The sequence below is a fragment of the Mobula hypostoma genome, chromosome 3 (genome assembly GCF_963921235.1).
Source record: "Mobula hypostoma chromosome 3, sMobHyp1.1, whole genome shotgun sequence".
NCBI classification, from domain to species: domain Eukaryota; kingdom Metazoa; phylum Chordata; class Chondrichthyes; order Myliobatiformes; family Myliobatidae; genus Mobula; species Mobula hypostoma.
In genome coordinates, this window is record NC_086099.1 from 47,935,015 (window position 1) to 47,949,813 (window position 14,799).

A 14,799-nucleotide genomic window follows, 5' to 3' on the forward strand; every position below is an offset into this window, starting at 1 on the left:
CTTTATTAGGGCCAACTAATGTGGAGGATACTGTTGGACTAGTTATCAAAGATGCCGGTATGTTATCTTTACAATGCTATTTGGTTCAATAAAGCAATATTGTTACTGATTGATACCATTGTTACTGATTTTGACATTCAACCAATACCTGTAATTATTTTTAGTGGTGGAACAGCATTGTTATTAAGTGTCAAAAGAGTACCGTCTTACTACTTACAGCCAGGTTTTGAATACATCTTAGTGACCTGGGATATATCTTTGATGCCTTTGTTATTTTACAGTATAAATTTCTGTCAATTATAAAAATGGGTTGGATTGTTGACCTGTTTTATTTTGGTTCTTGGTAGTATACAATGCCATTGGATTGGCAGCTTATGAACTTTTTGATAATGTGGATTTTGACCAGTGGTTTAAAAACCAGCTTCTGGCTGAATTGCAAGTTACTCACATAAGGTAAGCCCCAAATATTTAAGTAATTTAGGCGAACTGTGCTATTTGAGTATTTAATTATCAATTTTTTAGAAGTATATTAAATTGTCTTTAGTTTTACTTTCTTCCTTTGCATTCAGCTGATGAATATTTCAATTGCTATCCATGTAAACATTCTGTGTCCACATTGATAAAGATAGTGATCTAGCCTATGAACTACCGCTGACATCATTGGTATCTATATGGTTTAGGATGTTAGGTTATATGACTATGATCAGATTTCCTTTATTTCTTCAACAGTATGTTGTGTTGCACTTAAAATCAGTGTACATTTCTGGTTCCGGTAAAATAATTTTTTTGTGTTGTGGAATCATTTTAACACCATTGGGAAGGTGCTGCAATCAAATTCCTTATTAACATAAGAATTAGTCAATTATTCTGTCCTAGAATGAAAGTGATGCATAATATAGTAATTCTATTGCGCTTGCATAAACTTCAAGTTACTTTTACATTATATTGAGAAAATCAACTTAATTGTCTTTTGATTAATGTAATGTGTATTCTGCAAGGTTGCTTACATTGAGATTGTCAGACCCATGTATCTATTTTCTGTCTGTCTGTATTTCATTGTGTGCTGCACCATTATTACAGGGTAGATTGGGGCACAGGAGAAGCGAATGAGTTTAGTTACCTATTCATGCTTTGTCTTCAGGTCAGTTTGGGCTTGTTGAGAGTTAGAGCTGGAGTTGAGCCACAGGCTGATTTTTTTTTGTGGACTGCTAAGATTGTTAATTTCTCGTTAGATCGCTATTATAGTCATAGTCATACTTTATTGATCCCGGGGGAAACTGGTTTTCGTTACAGTTGCACCATAAATAATAAATAGTAATAGAACCATAAATAGTTAAATAGTAATATGTAAATTATGAAATAAGTCTGGGACCAGCCTATTGGCTCAGGGTGTCTGACCCTCCAAGGGAGGAGTTGTAAACTTTGATGGCCACAGGCAGGAATGACTTCCTATGACGCTCTGTGTTGCTTCTCAGTGGAATGAGTCTCTGGCTGAATGTGCTCCTGTGCCCACCCAGTACATCGTGTAATGGATGGGAGACATTGACCAAGATGGCATGCAACTTAGACAGCATCCTCTTTTCAGACACCACCGTGAGAGAGTCCAGTTCCATCCCCACAACATCACTGGCCTTACGAATGAGTTTGTTGATTCTGTTGGTGTCTGCGACCCTCAGCCTGCTGCCCCAGCACACAACAGCAAACATGGTAGCACTGGCCACCATAGACTCGTAGAACATCCTCAGCATCATCCGGCAAATGTTAAAGGACTTCAGTCTCCTCAGGAAATAGAGACGGCTCTGACCCTTCTTGTAGACAGCCTCAGTGTTCTTTGACCAGTCCAGTTTATTGTCAATTCGTATCCCCAGGTATTTGTAATCCTCCACCATGTCCACACTGATCCCCTGGATGGAAACAGGGGTCACCGGTACCTTAGCTCTCCTCAGGTCTACCACCAGCTCCTTAGTCTTTTTCACATTAAGCTGCAGATAATTCTGCTCACACCATGTGACAAAGTTTCCTACCGTAGCCCTGTACTCAGCCTCATCTCCCTTGTACAGGGCTACGGTAGGTAGAGCTTGATATATCATATTATATCATTATTAGACTGCTTATTCTGTTATATTGCTAATTTTGTTAGTTTTTTTATTGCTGCAAGATAATTTGACTTTGCTGGGTTCTTAACAAAAGATCAAATGTACTCTTTTGAACTTTGGAATTTTGGAAACATTAATTCGAACTATTTATCTAGCAGTGTATTTGATGATCTCGCAAATACTCTCCTTGATAATATGTACATTAGTAACTTATATTGGTAGGCACCACCTTTCCAGCGATTTCAAGGACTTAATGATTAGAAGCTTACATTGCAATGAAAAATATCTTTTTTTGTTCTACAGTAAGCAAAATCGCATTGATGATATTAATAAATTGAACAGGAATTAATTTTGTTGTTTTGGGAACTGTGATGCCTCTATAACAGCCTTTGAATGTTACAGGTTTTGTTAGTTATTGTTGATTGAGCTAATATTTTAAATGTTGCTTTGTTACAATACTCCCTGTAAAAAGGTTGCTTGTGTATAATCATCTTGTTTGTTTTTGATGTATAGATACAAACTTATTCGGCGTAGAGTCATTTGGTTGATTGGTCAATGGATTTCTGTAAAATTTAAATCAGAATTAAGGCCATTGTTGTATGAGGCCATCCTTAATCTCATGCAGGACCAAGATCGTGTGGTAAGTTTTAAAATGTATTTTATATTTTAATGAATTATGATTTTTTTTGCTGTTAAGTACAGTTTGCTTTAGCTGTACTGTAGTGGCATTTGTTGAAGAGGGGAACATAACATAAGAAGTAAAAGCAAGAATAGAGCACTCTCATCAAAGTGCTATTTTCCACTATAACCCCTTATGCCTTGATTCTGATAACATCTAAAAAAAGCTGTTAGTCTGTTTCTTCAACATACCCAGTAACTGAGCTTGCAAAGCCCTTTTAGAGAGACTTCTGAGAATTCATGATTGGATGTGATAGGTCTGCAGTGTTGATTGTGGAGTCACTGAATCATGTGTGATGATTCCACAGCTTGTCATGTGTTTACTCTTTTGCTGAATTTCACCAGGTTGGCAACTCACTTCTAGGCAAGCCTGATGTTGCTGCTGGCAAGCTCTTCTACACTCCTTACTGAGCCTGTTTTACTTATGACACAGAATGAGTCTATTTGAACAATGTCACTCTGCAAGGCAACCTCATCAGTGTTTTTTTAGAATTGCTTTACTTGTCACATGTACATTGAAGCATTGAAATGTACTGTGAAATCCACAGTTTGTGTCAGCCACCAACAAAGCACGAGGATGTGCTGAGGGCAGCCTGCATCTGTTGCCCTGGTTCCAGCACCAACTTACTAACTTGTATGTTTTTGGAATGTGGGAGGTAACCAGAGCTCTTGGAGGAAACCCATGTGGTCACAGGGAGAACTGACAAGTTCCTTATATACAGCAGTGGGAATTGAACCCTGATTGCTGGTGCTATAAAGCATTATGCTCACTGCTAAGCTGCCATTTTCCTCTCCTTATTTCTCCACTGCCTTTCAATTTTCTTTTACATGGTCATCAATTCCCCTTTGATTCTTTTTATCACTGAGTTTAACTAGGAGGTAGATTCAGATTTATTGATGTCATCTAGGTGAGTTAACAGTACCTCTATATGCTTGGCTTGTAGTTGTGATATCAGGAGGTGAGTCACTCATTGGAGGATACTCTGCCTCTGATCTATTTTTGTCCAGTTGAATTTCTGGTCAGTAGTGACTCTTAGGATATTGATTGTGGAGGTTTCGGTTATGTTAATACAAATTAATGGCAAGAGAAGGAGACTCTTGTTTGAGTTGTCCTTGATCGCTGGTGCAAATGTTACCCTGTACTTGTCAGCCTATGCCTGAAGGTCTTACTGCATACGAGCATGGATTACTTCATGGTCTGAGATGCTGTTGAGTGGAATTGAGCATTGTGCAATCATCAGTAGACATCTCCACTTCTGTCCTTATGGAACAGGAATAATGATGAAGCAGCTGAAGATGCTTGGGTCTAGGGCACTGGCTCATAGAATTCCACAAGTTGACATTCTGAGGCTGTGGTGATCGACCCCTGATGTCGCAACTATCTTCCTCTTGATTCTGAAGTGCAATTTTTCCTTTGTTCAGCTTTCAATGAATGCTACACCCTGAATACCTCGCACTTGCTGTCCTCATGATTCATCTTTATTCATCTCTTTTATGATGCTTGATGCTAACATCAAGTACTGCAGGACTATCCCATCGGCAAGTTGCTCAATAGTGATAGAGCTGGACTTACTGCATACTGTTGTGTTGTCGCCTGGACCTGTTGTATACCGTTGTTGTGCTGACACACTGTGTGATCCAACAAATGGAACAAATGAATGTCTTGGAAGTTTTTATTGTGATAGCAGGACCCTATTGGACATTGGTAATGTAATATACTGCAAGTCCAATACACTAGTTCATTGGTGAGACAGAAGACAGGGGAGTTGTAACTGCCCTGGTTGTGGCAAGGCCTGGGCCTAGGCTGTGGGTCGCTTCGGACGTAGCGGCCTGTCACAGTCGCTCGGGGAGGAGAGAGTAGAGACCTCTCGTGGGCATGCTGGAATCCATACTTGGGTTGGGGGCTGGCCCTCCCATCAGTGCTGCCCTCCAGTGTTGGCACAATAAAAGAGCAAGCTGGACCAGAATAATCTATGGTTATGCCACTCAGGGACTTGTGCTGTACAAGTTTTTCTTTGTGACTGTATGTTTTTCTGAAATGATAACCATGTGAGCTATTTGTGCTATGTGCGATGTGCTGTTGGTTATGTTTTGCACCTTGGCCCCAGGGGAGTGCTGTTTCGTTTGGCTATATTCATGTATGGTTAAATGATGATCAAACGTATACTTAAACTTACCTGGGACATACTGTCAGAGAGGATGGTGGCATCAAATACAATTACTACCACTGAGAATCAGAATCAGGTTTATTATCACCAGCATGTGATGTGAAATTTGTGAACTCAGCAGCAGCAGTTCAATGCAATACATAATCTAGCAGAGAGAGAAAAAAAATAAAACAGAATAATAAATAAACAAGTAAATCAATTATGTATATTGAATAGATTTTTAAAAATGTGCAAAAACAGAAATACTGTATATTAAAAAAAAGTGAGATCGTGTCCAAAGCTTCAATGTCCATTTAGGAATCGGATGGCAGAGGGGAAGAAGCTGTTCCTGAATCACTGAGTGTGTGCCTTCAGGATTCTGTGCCTCCTACCTGATGGTAACTGAGAAAAGGGCATGGCCTGGATGCTGGGGGTCCTTAATAATGGATGCTGCCTTTCTGAGACACTGCTCTCTAAAGATGTCCTGGGTACTTTGTAGGCTAATGCCCAAGATGGAGCTGACTAGATTTACAACCTTGTGATAGGCAAAGGTTAGGCAATTTGCGATAGACAAATTGCAGTGTGTCCAGGTCCTTGCTAATACAGGAGTTCAGTCTAGTCATAACCAACCCCTCAAAGCATTTTATCACTGTCGATGTGAGTACTACTGGGTGATAGTCATTAAGGCAGCTCACATTATTCTTCTTAGCCACTGGCACAATTGTTGCCTTTTTGAAGCAAGTGAGAACTTCTGCCCGTAGCAGTGAGAGGTTGAAAATGTCCTTGAATACTCCCGTGAGTTGGTTGGTACAGGTTTTCAGAGCCTTACCAGGTACTTCATCAGGACCTTCTGCCTTGCGAGGGCTCACTCTCTTTAAAGACAGTCGAACACCAGCCAGACATTTAAATGGAAGGCATAAAAGGATGTGGTCATGTGGTCTTAATGGGGGCAGTTGAGATTTTATATATATATATATATATATATATATATATATGTGTGTGTGTATTTATTATGTGAGTAAGAATCAGATCAAGTACAAGATGATAAAGATGTGGAAACTAAATTAGGCCTATGAAGCTAGATTGAGAGTTAACATTAATGCAATCAAAAATATTTTCTCTATGGCAATATAAATTTCAGATAAGTAGATGAACATACATAATTTGGGATTATAAAGGAGATTTGTCCAAATTGAGAGCATGGCATAATTTTTAATTAGTTATGAGATATTAGATATGCTTAAAACTGCTAGAGAAAGTACTAGAGAAACAGCCTGCTGGAAGAACTCAGCAGATCAAGCAGCATCCAATGCAGGGAAGGAACTGTTGATTTTTCAGGTCGAAGCCCTACATGATGAATCTGCGTTCTCTTGTGCCTCTGAGCTATTAGAAAAGCTTACTATATGTAAATCAGTAATTTTCAGACTGTGTTGGGATGCTTTGAAGGCTATTGTGAGAAGCGAGGTTCAGAATTGTGTAGAGACTTGCCTATATCTTTGCTTACTAATTGGTGTCAGAACCCCCGAGTATTGAAAATATCATACCAATTTGAAAAAGATGTCAAGATAAGCCCATCAAGTACAGTCTTAGTTTGGTGGTGAAAAAATACCTGCTAGAATTGGAAATAAAGCATTTGGATCAATGTGTATGTGTATCAATAGCACAACACCAAGGTTTTCAAGTTCTAAATTTGCATTGTTGGGAAACCTAGATATCAGATGATTCCTTTTCTTCAAAGTCATTGATAAAAAATAATTAAAAAGTAAACACTTTGAATCCCTGGAAAACTATCACAGGCTGCATTCTGTTTAATAGAATATGTATGCTGCATCACTACTCTCTGATTTCTACCTAATATATTTACATTTGAGTATGTAATACACCAGTACTTTTAATCATATAAAGATAACAAAATAATCAATTAATCTCGTTTTTTAAGCAATGTGTGTTGAACTCCTTTCTTACTTGGTATATCTTGCCCCACAAGAGACAGAACCGAGCCAGAAAAGATGACAGAAGTTGCCAGAGTGGAACATTGGACAACAGTAATCATACATTAATCAAACCTCCTGTACCTAATAAAGTGGCCACTGGGTGTGTCCTTGTGCTCTTCTGCTGCTGGAGATCACCCACTTTAAGGTTCGATGTGTTCTGTACAGAGATGCTGTTTTGCGCACCTCTGTTAGAATGTGTATGTATTTGAGTTACTGTTACCTTCCTGTCGGCTTGAATCATCTGGCCATTCTCCTCTGATCTCTCTCATTAACAAGGTGTTTTCATCCACAGAACTCTTGTCCTAATAACCTGGAACATCTAATAATTGAGTGCTGTCCATTCTACTTTTGGAGGGAGTTATCCTCCATGATCCTGACTGGTTTACATACGGCCAAAGGCTGATGTTAAGCAAGCACCCAATGTATTGAGTGCCATATTAACAAACAAGAAACAGCCTATCCTGACGCCTTTCATATCATTGTTGGGGACTTCAATCAGTTTTGCTTGGAGAAATATCTGCTCAGTTATTGTCAACTTATAACCTGTAGCACCACGGGTCCCAACACACTCAACCAGTGTTACACTAGGATTAGGAATACCTAGTGTTCCATCCCTAGATTGAACAGGAAATCAGATCATCTGACAGTCCTCCTACCTGCACACAGGTAAAGGCTAAAAAGCAGAGCTCCAGAGAAGGACAACAAAGAGGTAATCAGGGAGACAGAAGAGAGGCTAAGGAATTGCTTCTAGCCATTGGACTGGGTCCTGTTCAAGGACTCATCAGAAGATCTGAATGAATATGCTACTGTTGTCACAGATCTTAGCAAGTCGGTCATGGACAAGTGTGTCCTCACAAAATCATTCAGAGTCCTCCCCAGTCAGAAGCTCTGGATGAACCAAGACATCTGCAATCTGCTTAGGGCCAGAGCAGTCGTGTTCAGGCCTGGCAATCAAGTAAAATACAAGAGGTCCACGTACGACCTTTGGAAAACCATCTCGCATATGAAGTGGCAATTCTGGACCAAACTTGCATTACAGAAGGATGCGTGACAACTGTGGCAGGGCATGAATACTGTCAAATCTTACAAAGTAAAACCAAATGATATTTATGGCAACAAGGTTTCGCTCCCAGATGAACTTTGACCAACAAAGTGTGTGGGCACCTTCACAAACTCCCACAGTCCCCATCGACCCTGGGATTTCAACCTCTTAGGCTGACGTGAGAGAATCTTTCAGGGGGCTGAACTGACAGAAAGCATGTGGCCCAGATAGTGTACCTGGCTGAGTACTGCAGACCTGTGCTAATCTTCCAGTAAACTGATGTGTGCGAATGTAATGGCCTCTTGGGGTCAACCAAAGGTGCTTTATTCTTTGTAAGATCGGTGAGCTGCTCGTTGATTGGAGAAGCTGGATTAGTGTTGGCTTTGGAGCCAGCTGATGCATCGGAGGTACCGGCCGGGGTGTTTGAGGGGCCGGCTGGGGTGTCGGAGGTGCTGGTTTGAGTTTGAAGGAGCTGACTTGGCTGCAGATTGTGTTGCTGCCCGCTACTCAGAAACATCGAAGTTGATCCAGGATAACCATGGGAGATTGTCTTAGTCACCTGTGATTGTGAGACTTTGTTGGACAGTGATAATGTAAGCTACCACAGGCCTGTTACCCTTGTCTGGTGTAGGGACAGTCAACATAGGAGCCTCAGTTGTAGCAAGAACTGGGCTCATGCCTTGGGACTACCTGCTGTTGCAGACCAGGTGGGAGATGCTGAAGCTCTGCAGTGTGGTTGAGCTTGGCTGGGACCTGGCCATACCTCTTTGTGCTGCCCTCCCATTTTTGAGCAGTGGAATGACAGACTGGATTGCATGTTCCTATATGCTGCCGGGAGACTGTACCATAGATTGCTGAACATTGTTGTTCAGGGTCTTGGACTGTACGTGCTTTTTTTTTTGAGTGAATCTGTTTTGCTCAATGTCTTGAATTTTGTTACTTGCTATTTTTGAGTATTTGTTGTTACTTTGAATGTTTTGTACCTTGGTCCCAGAGGAACACTGTCTCTTTCAGCTGTACCTATGTATGGCTGGAATGATAATTAAACTTGATTTAATTTGAAAACTGGCTGGAGTGTTCACTGATATCTTTAACCTCTCACTTTGCAGTCTGACATACCCACTTGCTTCAAGCATTCTTCAATTTTCCTGTTGCCCAGGAAGAACGAGTTAACCTGCCTCAGTGACTGTCATTCAGTTGCACTTTCACTCACTATGGTAGGTTTGTGATGAAGCATATCAATTCCTACCTGAGAAGCAACTTGCACTTGTACCCGTTTGCTTACCCTCATAAGAGATCAACAGCAGATACTATTGGCTCTTTGCTCTACTCTGGAATATCTGAACAGTCAGTGGTCTTCATCAGGGTGCTCTTTACTGACTACAGCTCTGCATTCAACACTTCATCCACACAGAATTAATCAATAAGCTCCATGACCTAGGCCTCAGTACCTCCTTGTGCAACTGGATTCTCAATTTCCTCACTTGCAAACCCCATTCAGTTCAGATTGGCAACAATATCTTCTCCACAATCACCATCAGCACAAGTGCTCCACAAGGCTGGCTGTGTGCTTAGCCCCCAGCTCTACTCTCTTTACACTGTGTGGCTAAATACAGCTGTAATGCCATATTTTAGTTTGCTGACAACACCACTGTTGTTGGCTAAAACGAAGGTGGTGACGAATCAGCACATAGGAGGGAGGTTGGAAAATCTGGCTCAGTGATGCCATAACAACAACCTCTCACTCAATGTCAGTAAAACCTAGGAGCTGATTCTCGACTATGGAGGAGAAACTGGAGGTTCATGAGCCAGTCCTCATCAGGAGATCAGAGGTGGGGAGAGTATCCTGGGCCCAGCATATCAATGCAGCTACAAGAAGGCACAACATCGGCTATATTTCAGTAGGAGTTTGAGGAGATTCGGCAATGTCACCAAAAATACTCTCAAATATCTATAAAAGTACCATGGAGAGCATTCTAACTGGCTGCATCACCACCTGGTATAGGGGAGCACAATATTGAAATAAGTTGCAGAAAGTTGTAAACTCAGTCAGCTCCATGATGGGCACCAGCCTCCACGGTATCCAGGACATCTTCAAAAAGGTGGCATCTGTCAATGAGGACCTCAATCAACCAGACTTGTTCTCATTGCTACCATCAGGAAGGAGGTACAGGAGCCTGAAGGCACACACTAAACAATTCAGGAACAGCTTCTTCCCCTCTTCCATCAGATTTCTGAATGACTATTGAACCCATGAACACTACCCCATTACCTTAATTCACACTTCTTTTCCTCTGTTGTTATGTATTGTATTGTACTGCTGCTGCAAAGATAGCAAATTTCACGACATATGCCAGTGATATTAAACTTGATTCTAATAAGATTGGCAAGCAAAACAATTCAGTAGCTACAAAAAACCAGTGAAGTGATGAAGAGAATCCAGGAGATATGACCAAATTGATTAAAAAAAAAAGAACAAAATAGCATTATGAGTCACAAATGTTGCATCATGAACGAATAAAGAGATGAGGGCAGAACTGAAAAAAAGAGACATGAACTAAGTATATTCATAATGCAGAATGACAAAAGATAACATTAAATAGGAAGAGCGGGGAAAAATGGAGAAGATAACAATGAAATCAAAAAGTACAATGAAAGCTTCCTGAAGGCACACAAATAATAAAAAAGAAATCAACATGTGGTTAAAGGCACACACATAATGATGCTGAATATGATGGCAAATTGGCAGGCTTTAAAAAATTAGTTTGCTTCTGTACTTGCCAGGAGACTAAATCAATAACCTTATTAAACTACACTTGTGTGAATCCCTGCAGCATGTAGTGGCCTTGTGATCTGTCTTGGATGCCGACAGCAAAGTATCTTTAAAAAGGGTAAATCCTGATGGTGTGCTTGGTAGGACTTTGAAAACCTGTGCTGAACAGCTAGCAGGAGTGTTCAGGGACATCTACAATTTCTTGCTATAGTTTGAGGGTCCGTCCTGCTTTAAAAGGATGACAATCATACCATTGCCCAAGAAGAGCAGGGCGAGCTACCTCAATGTCTGTCACCTAGTGGCACTCACATCTACTGTGATGAAATATTTTGAGGTTGGTCATGGCTAGAATCAACTCCTGCCTAGGCAAGGACCTGGACATGGACATACTGTAGTTTGTCTACTACCACAATAGGTACACAGCAGATGCAATCTCACCAGCTGTCCATCTGGCATTGGATCACATGGACAAAAGCACTGCCTTTGTCAGGCTGCTGTTCATTGATTGCAATCATACCCTCAATTCAAATCAACAAGTTCCAAATTCTGGACCTCTGTACCCCGCTCTGCAATTGCAGCCATGAATTCCTCACCGGGAGACCACAGTCTGTGTGGATTGGAAATAATATCTCTTACATCCAAAAGGATGGTAACTTGAAGCTATCATTAAAGAAGAACTATTGAGGCATCTGTAAAGGCAGATGCAGCATGGATTCAGCAAAGGCAGGTCCTGCTTGACAAACTTACTGGAGTTCTTTGAGGGTATAATGAGCACAGTGGATAGAGGGTAACAGATGGTCATTATTTACTTGGATTTCCAGAAGGAGTTCGGTAAGGTGCCGCATAAAAAAACTTATCCATAAGATAAGGATGCATAGAGTTGGAGGTGATGTATTAGCATGAATAGAGGCTTGGTTAACTGATAGAAAGCAGAGAGTTGGGATGCATGGGTGTTACACTGGTTGGCAATCATGGTGAGTGGTGTGCCGCAGGGGGTGGTGCTGAGCCCGCAACTTTTCATGATGTACATTAATGATCTGGAAGAGGGGACCAAATGTAATGTATCTTGGTGATTGCTGAGGTGTAAGTTTGCTGATTATACTAAATTGAGTGGAAAAGCAAATTGCAGAAGGTACAGAGAGTCTACAGAGAGATATAGATAGGTTAAGTGAGTACGCAAGGATCTGGCAAATGGCGTACAATGTTGGTAAATGTGAGATTATCCACTTTGGAAGGAAAAATGGAAGAGCTGATTTTTATTTAAGTGCTAAAAACTTGCAGCATGCTGCTGTGCAGAGGGACTTGGGAGTGCTTGTGTATGAATCACAAAGGGTTGGTTTGCAGGTACAACAAGCTATCAAGAAGGCAAATGGGATGTTGGTTTTCATTGCTAGAGGGATTGAATTTAAGAGCAGTGAGTTTATGCTGCAACTGTACTGGTAAGGCCGCACCTGAAGTATTGTGTGCAGTTCTGTTCTCCTTATACGTGTGGAAGGATATACTGGCTTTGGAGACGGTGCAGAGGAGGCTCACCAGGTTGATTCCAGAGATGAGGGGGTTAGACTATGAGGAGGGATTGAGTTGCCTGGGACTGTACTGGCTGGGATACAAAAGAATGAGGGAGATCCTATAGAAACATATAAAATTATGAAAGGAATAAATAAGATAGAGGTGGGAAAGTTATTTCCACTGATAGGTGAGACTAGAAGTAGGGGACATAGCCTCAAGGTTCGGAAGGGTAGATTTAGGATGGAAATGAGGAACTGCTTTTCCCAGAGGGTGGTGAATCTATGGAATTCTCTGCCCAATGAAGCAGTGGAGGCTACTTCAGTAAATATATTTAAGACACCGTTGAATAGATTTTGGCATAGTAGGGGAATTAAGGGTTATGGGGAAAAGGTAAGTAGGCTGCAATGAGTCCATGGCCAGGTCAGCCATGATCTATATTAAACGCTGGAGCAGGCTCAATGGGCTATATACCTACTCCTGCTCCTATCTCTTACGTTTTTATGTTATGTTTCATGTTGCCAATTAACACTAGTGCACCTCAAAGATGCGTGCTTGGTCCTCTGCTCTACACCTACGACTGTGTGGCTAAGCACAGCTCAAATTCTATCTATAAATTTGCTGACAACATAACTATTATTGGCTGGCTTTCAGGTGGTGATGAGGATGCATATAGGAGTGAGATAGATTAGTTGGTTGAGTGGTGTTGCAACAAAGACACTAAGACTTGTGGACTTCAGGAAGGGGAAGACAAGGAACATGCACCAATCCTTATCAAGGGATTATAAGACATAGGAGTAGAATTAGGTCATTTGGACCATCGAGTCTGCTTCGACAGTTTATCATGGGTGATGCAATTTTCCTCTCAGCCCCAATCTACTGCCATCTCCCTGTATCCTTTTATGCTCTGACCAATCAAGAATCTGTCAGCCTCTCTCTTAAATACACATAAAGACTTGGCATCCACAGCTGCCTGTGGCAAAGAATTTCAGAGATTCACCACTCTCTGGCTAAAGAAATTCCTCCTCATCTCTGTTCCAAAAGGATGTCCCTCTGTTCTGAGGCTGTGTCCTCTAGTCTTAGACTCTCCCACCATAGAAAACATCGTCTCCACATCCGCTCTATCAAGGTCTTTAACCATTCGATAGGTTTCAATGAGGTCACTTCTCATTCTTCTGAATTCTGATAAAAATCAGGCCCAGAGCCATCAAACTCTGCATTTGAAAAGCTATTCAATCCTGGAATAATATTTGTAAACCTCCTTAGAACCCTCTCCAGTTTCAGCACATCCTTTCTAAGATAAAGGGCCCAGAACCATTCACAATACTCCAAGTGAGGACTCACTAGTGCTTTATAAAGATAAAACGTTACATCCTTGCTTTGTCATCAGTGGAAAGGCTGAGCAGGTTTAAGTTCCTGGGTGTCATCAGCTCTAAAGGCCTAACCTGGGTCCCACATATTGATGCAATTATAAAGATGGTACGACAGCATCTATATTTCATTTGGCGTTTGAGGAGACCTTGTGTGCCAACTTGTAGTGGTTCCAAGTCCTTGCTTAGGCAAGAGTTCATTCTAGCCATGGTAGGATGGTATGGGTTGGATTCAAGGCTACTCATATCAAGCATCAAGTTAAGGCGATCACTGACATGGAGCTTTTGAGTATTGGGTGTGTTGATGGTTCGTACAACACAGTGTAGATGGTTCTTACATGTCATATTCAATGTAACACAACTGCCATCTCACAAAATGATCTGCAGTCTTTCCTCTAACTCAATAAGTGCAGCATACCATGCTGAATCATATTTGTAGCCATAGGAGCGCTGTCTATCCCTTTGAATTCTGCATTATTTTTACTTCTTGAGCTTCCTCTCATAGCCATTGCATAGTGGTGCCATTGGTAGCGCTATTTCCTCTCAGTTTGTGGCCAGTGTTCAGTTCCTGAGTGTAAAAGAAAACAACAGTAGTTATACTCTCTCTAAACCCATATGGATTTCATCTGCGTGCCCTGGTCTTCCACATCCAAAATATGTGTTATTTGGAAGGTTACAAGCAACAGTCAATTGTTCTAGTCACCCATGTGTTAGGAGATGGTATGTAGATACTGGTAGAATATCGGGAGAACTAAATTAAAAATATATTCAAAAGTAAAGGTAGAGCAGAATTAGTATAACTTCATGCTTTATGGTTGGCACAGACAGGTGAATGATATGTTTCTATGTTGTATGACAGTGATGATAAGCTTTCTTACAGCTTCCGTGAGTGTAATATCAAGGGCTTGACTCTGAGTACACTTGTAGGAGAATCATCACTGTGCCAGTATTCATGCTAGTCCTTGGGAGAGCAGATATTCTTCTGCAGTCCTGTTTCCAACTGTGTTAATCAATGGTTGTCCAGGATATAAGTCATGTCTTAAAGTTATTGCTATGTTCTTGTGTATTTTACCAAGTCTTACTCTGTGACAGGAATACTGCTATTATTAAATTGCATATTTTCAAGTTTAATTTGAGCCACAGCATATGTAGCTTGATATTGAAAATATTTCTTTGATGTGATGTGAAGCTTT

At 41.0% G+C, this 14,799-nt stretch overlaps 1 protein-coding gene across 4 annotated transcripts in view; it reads left to right on the plus strand.

The window, feature by feature from the left end:
• ipo11 (importin 11) overlaps window positions 1-14,799 on the plus strand; it is a 430,673-nt gene that overhangs the window by 114,056 nt on the left and 301,818 nt on the right. For all 4 annotated transcript variants that reach the window (XM_063042993.1, XM_063042997.1, XM_063042994.1 and 1 more), the window contains exons 15-17: window positions 10-57; window positions 348-453; window positions 2,610-2,736. In XM_063042993.1, the coding sequence (XP_062899063.1) occupies window positions 10-57; window positions 348-453; window positions 2,610-2,736 (281 nt within the window). The remainder of the gene's footprint in view (window positions 1-9; window positions 58-347; window positions 454-2,609; window positions 2,737-14,799) is intronic.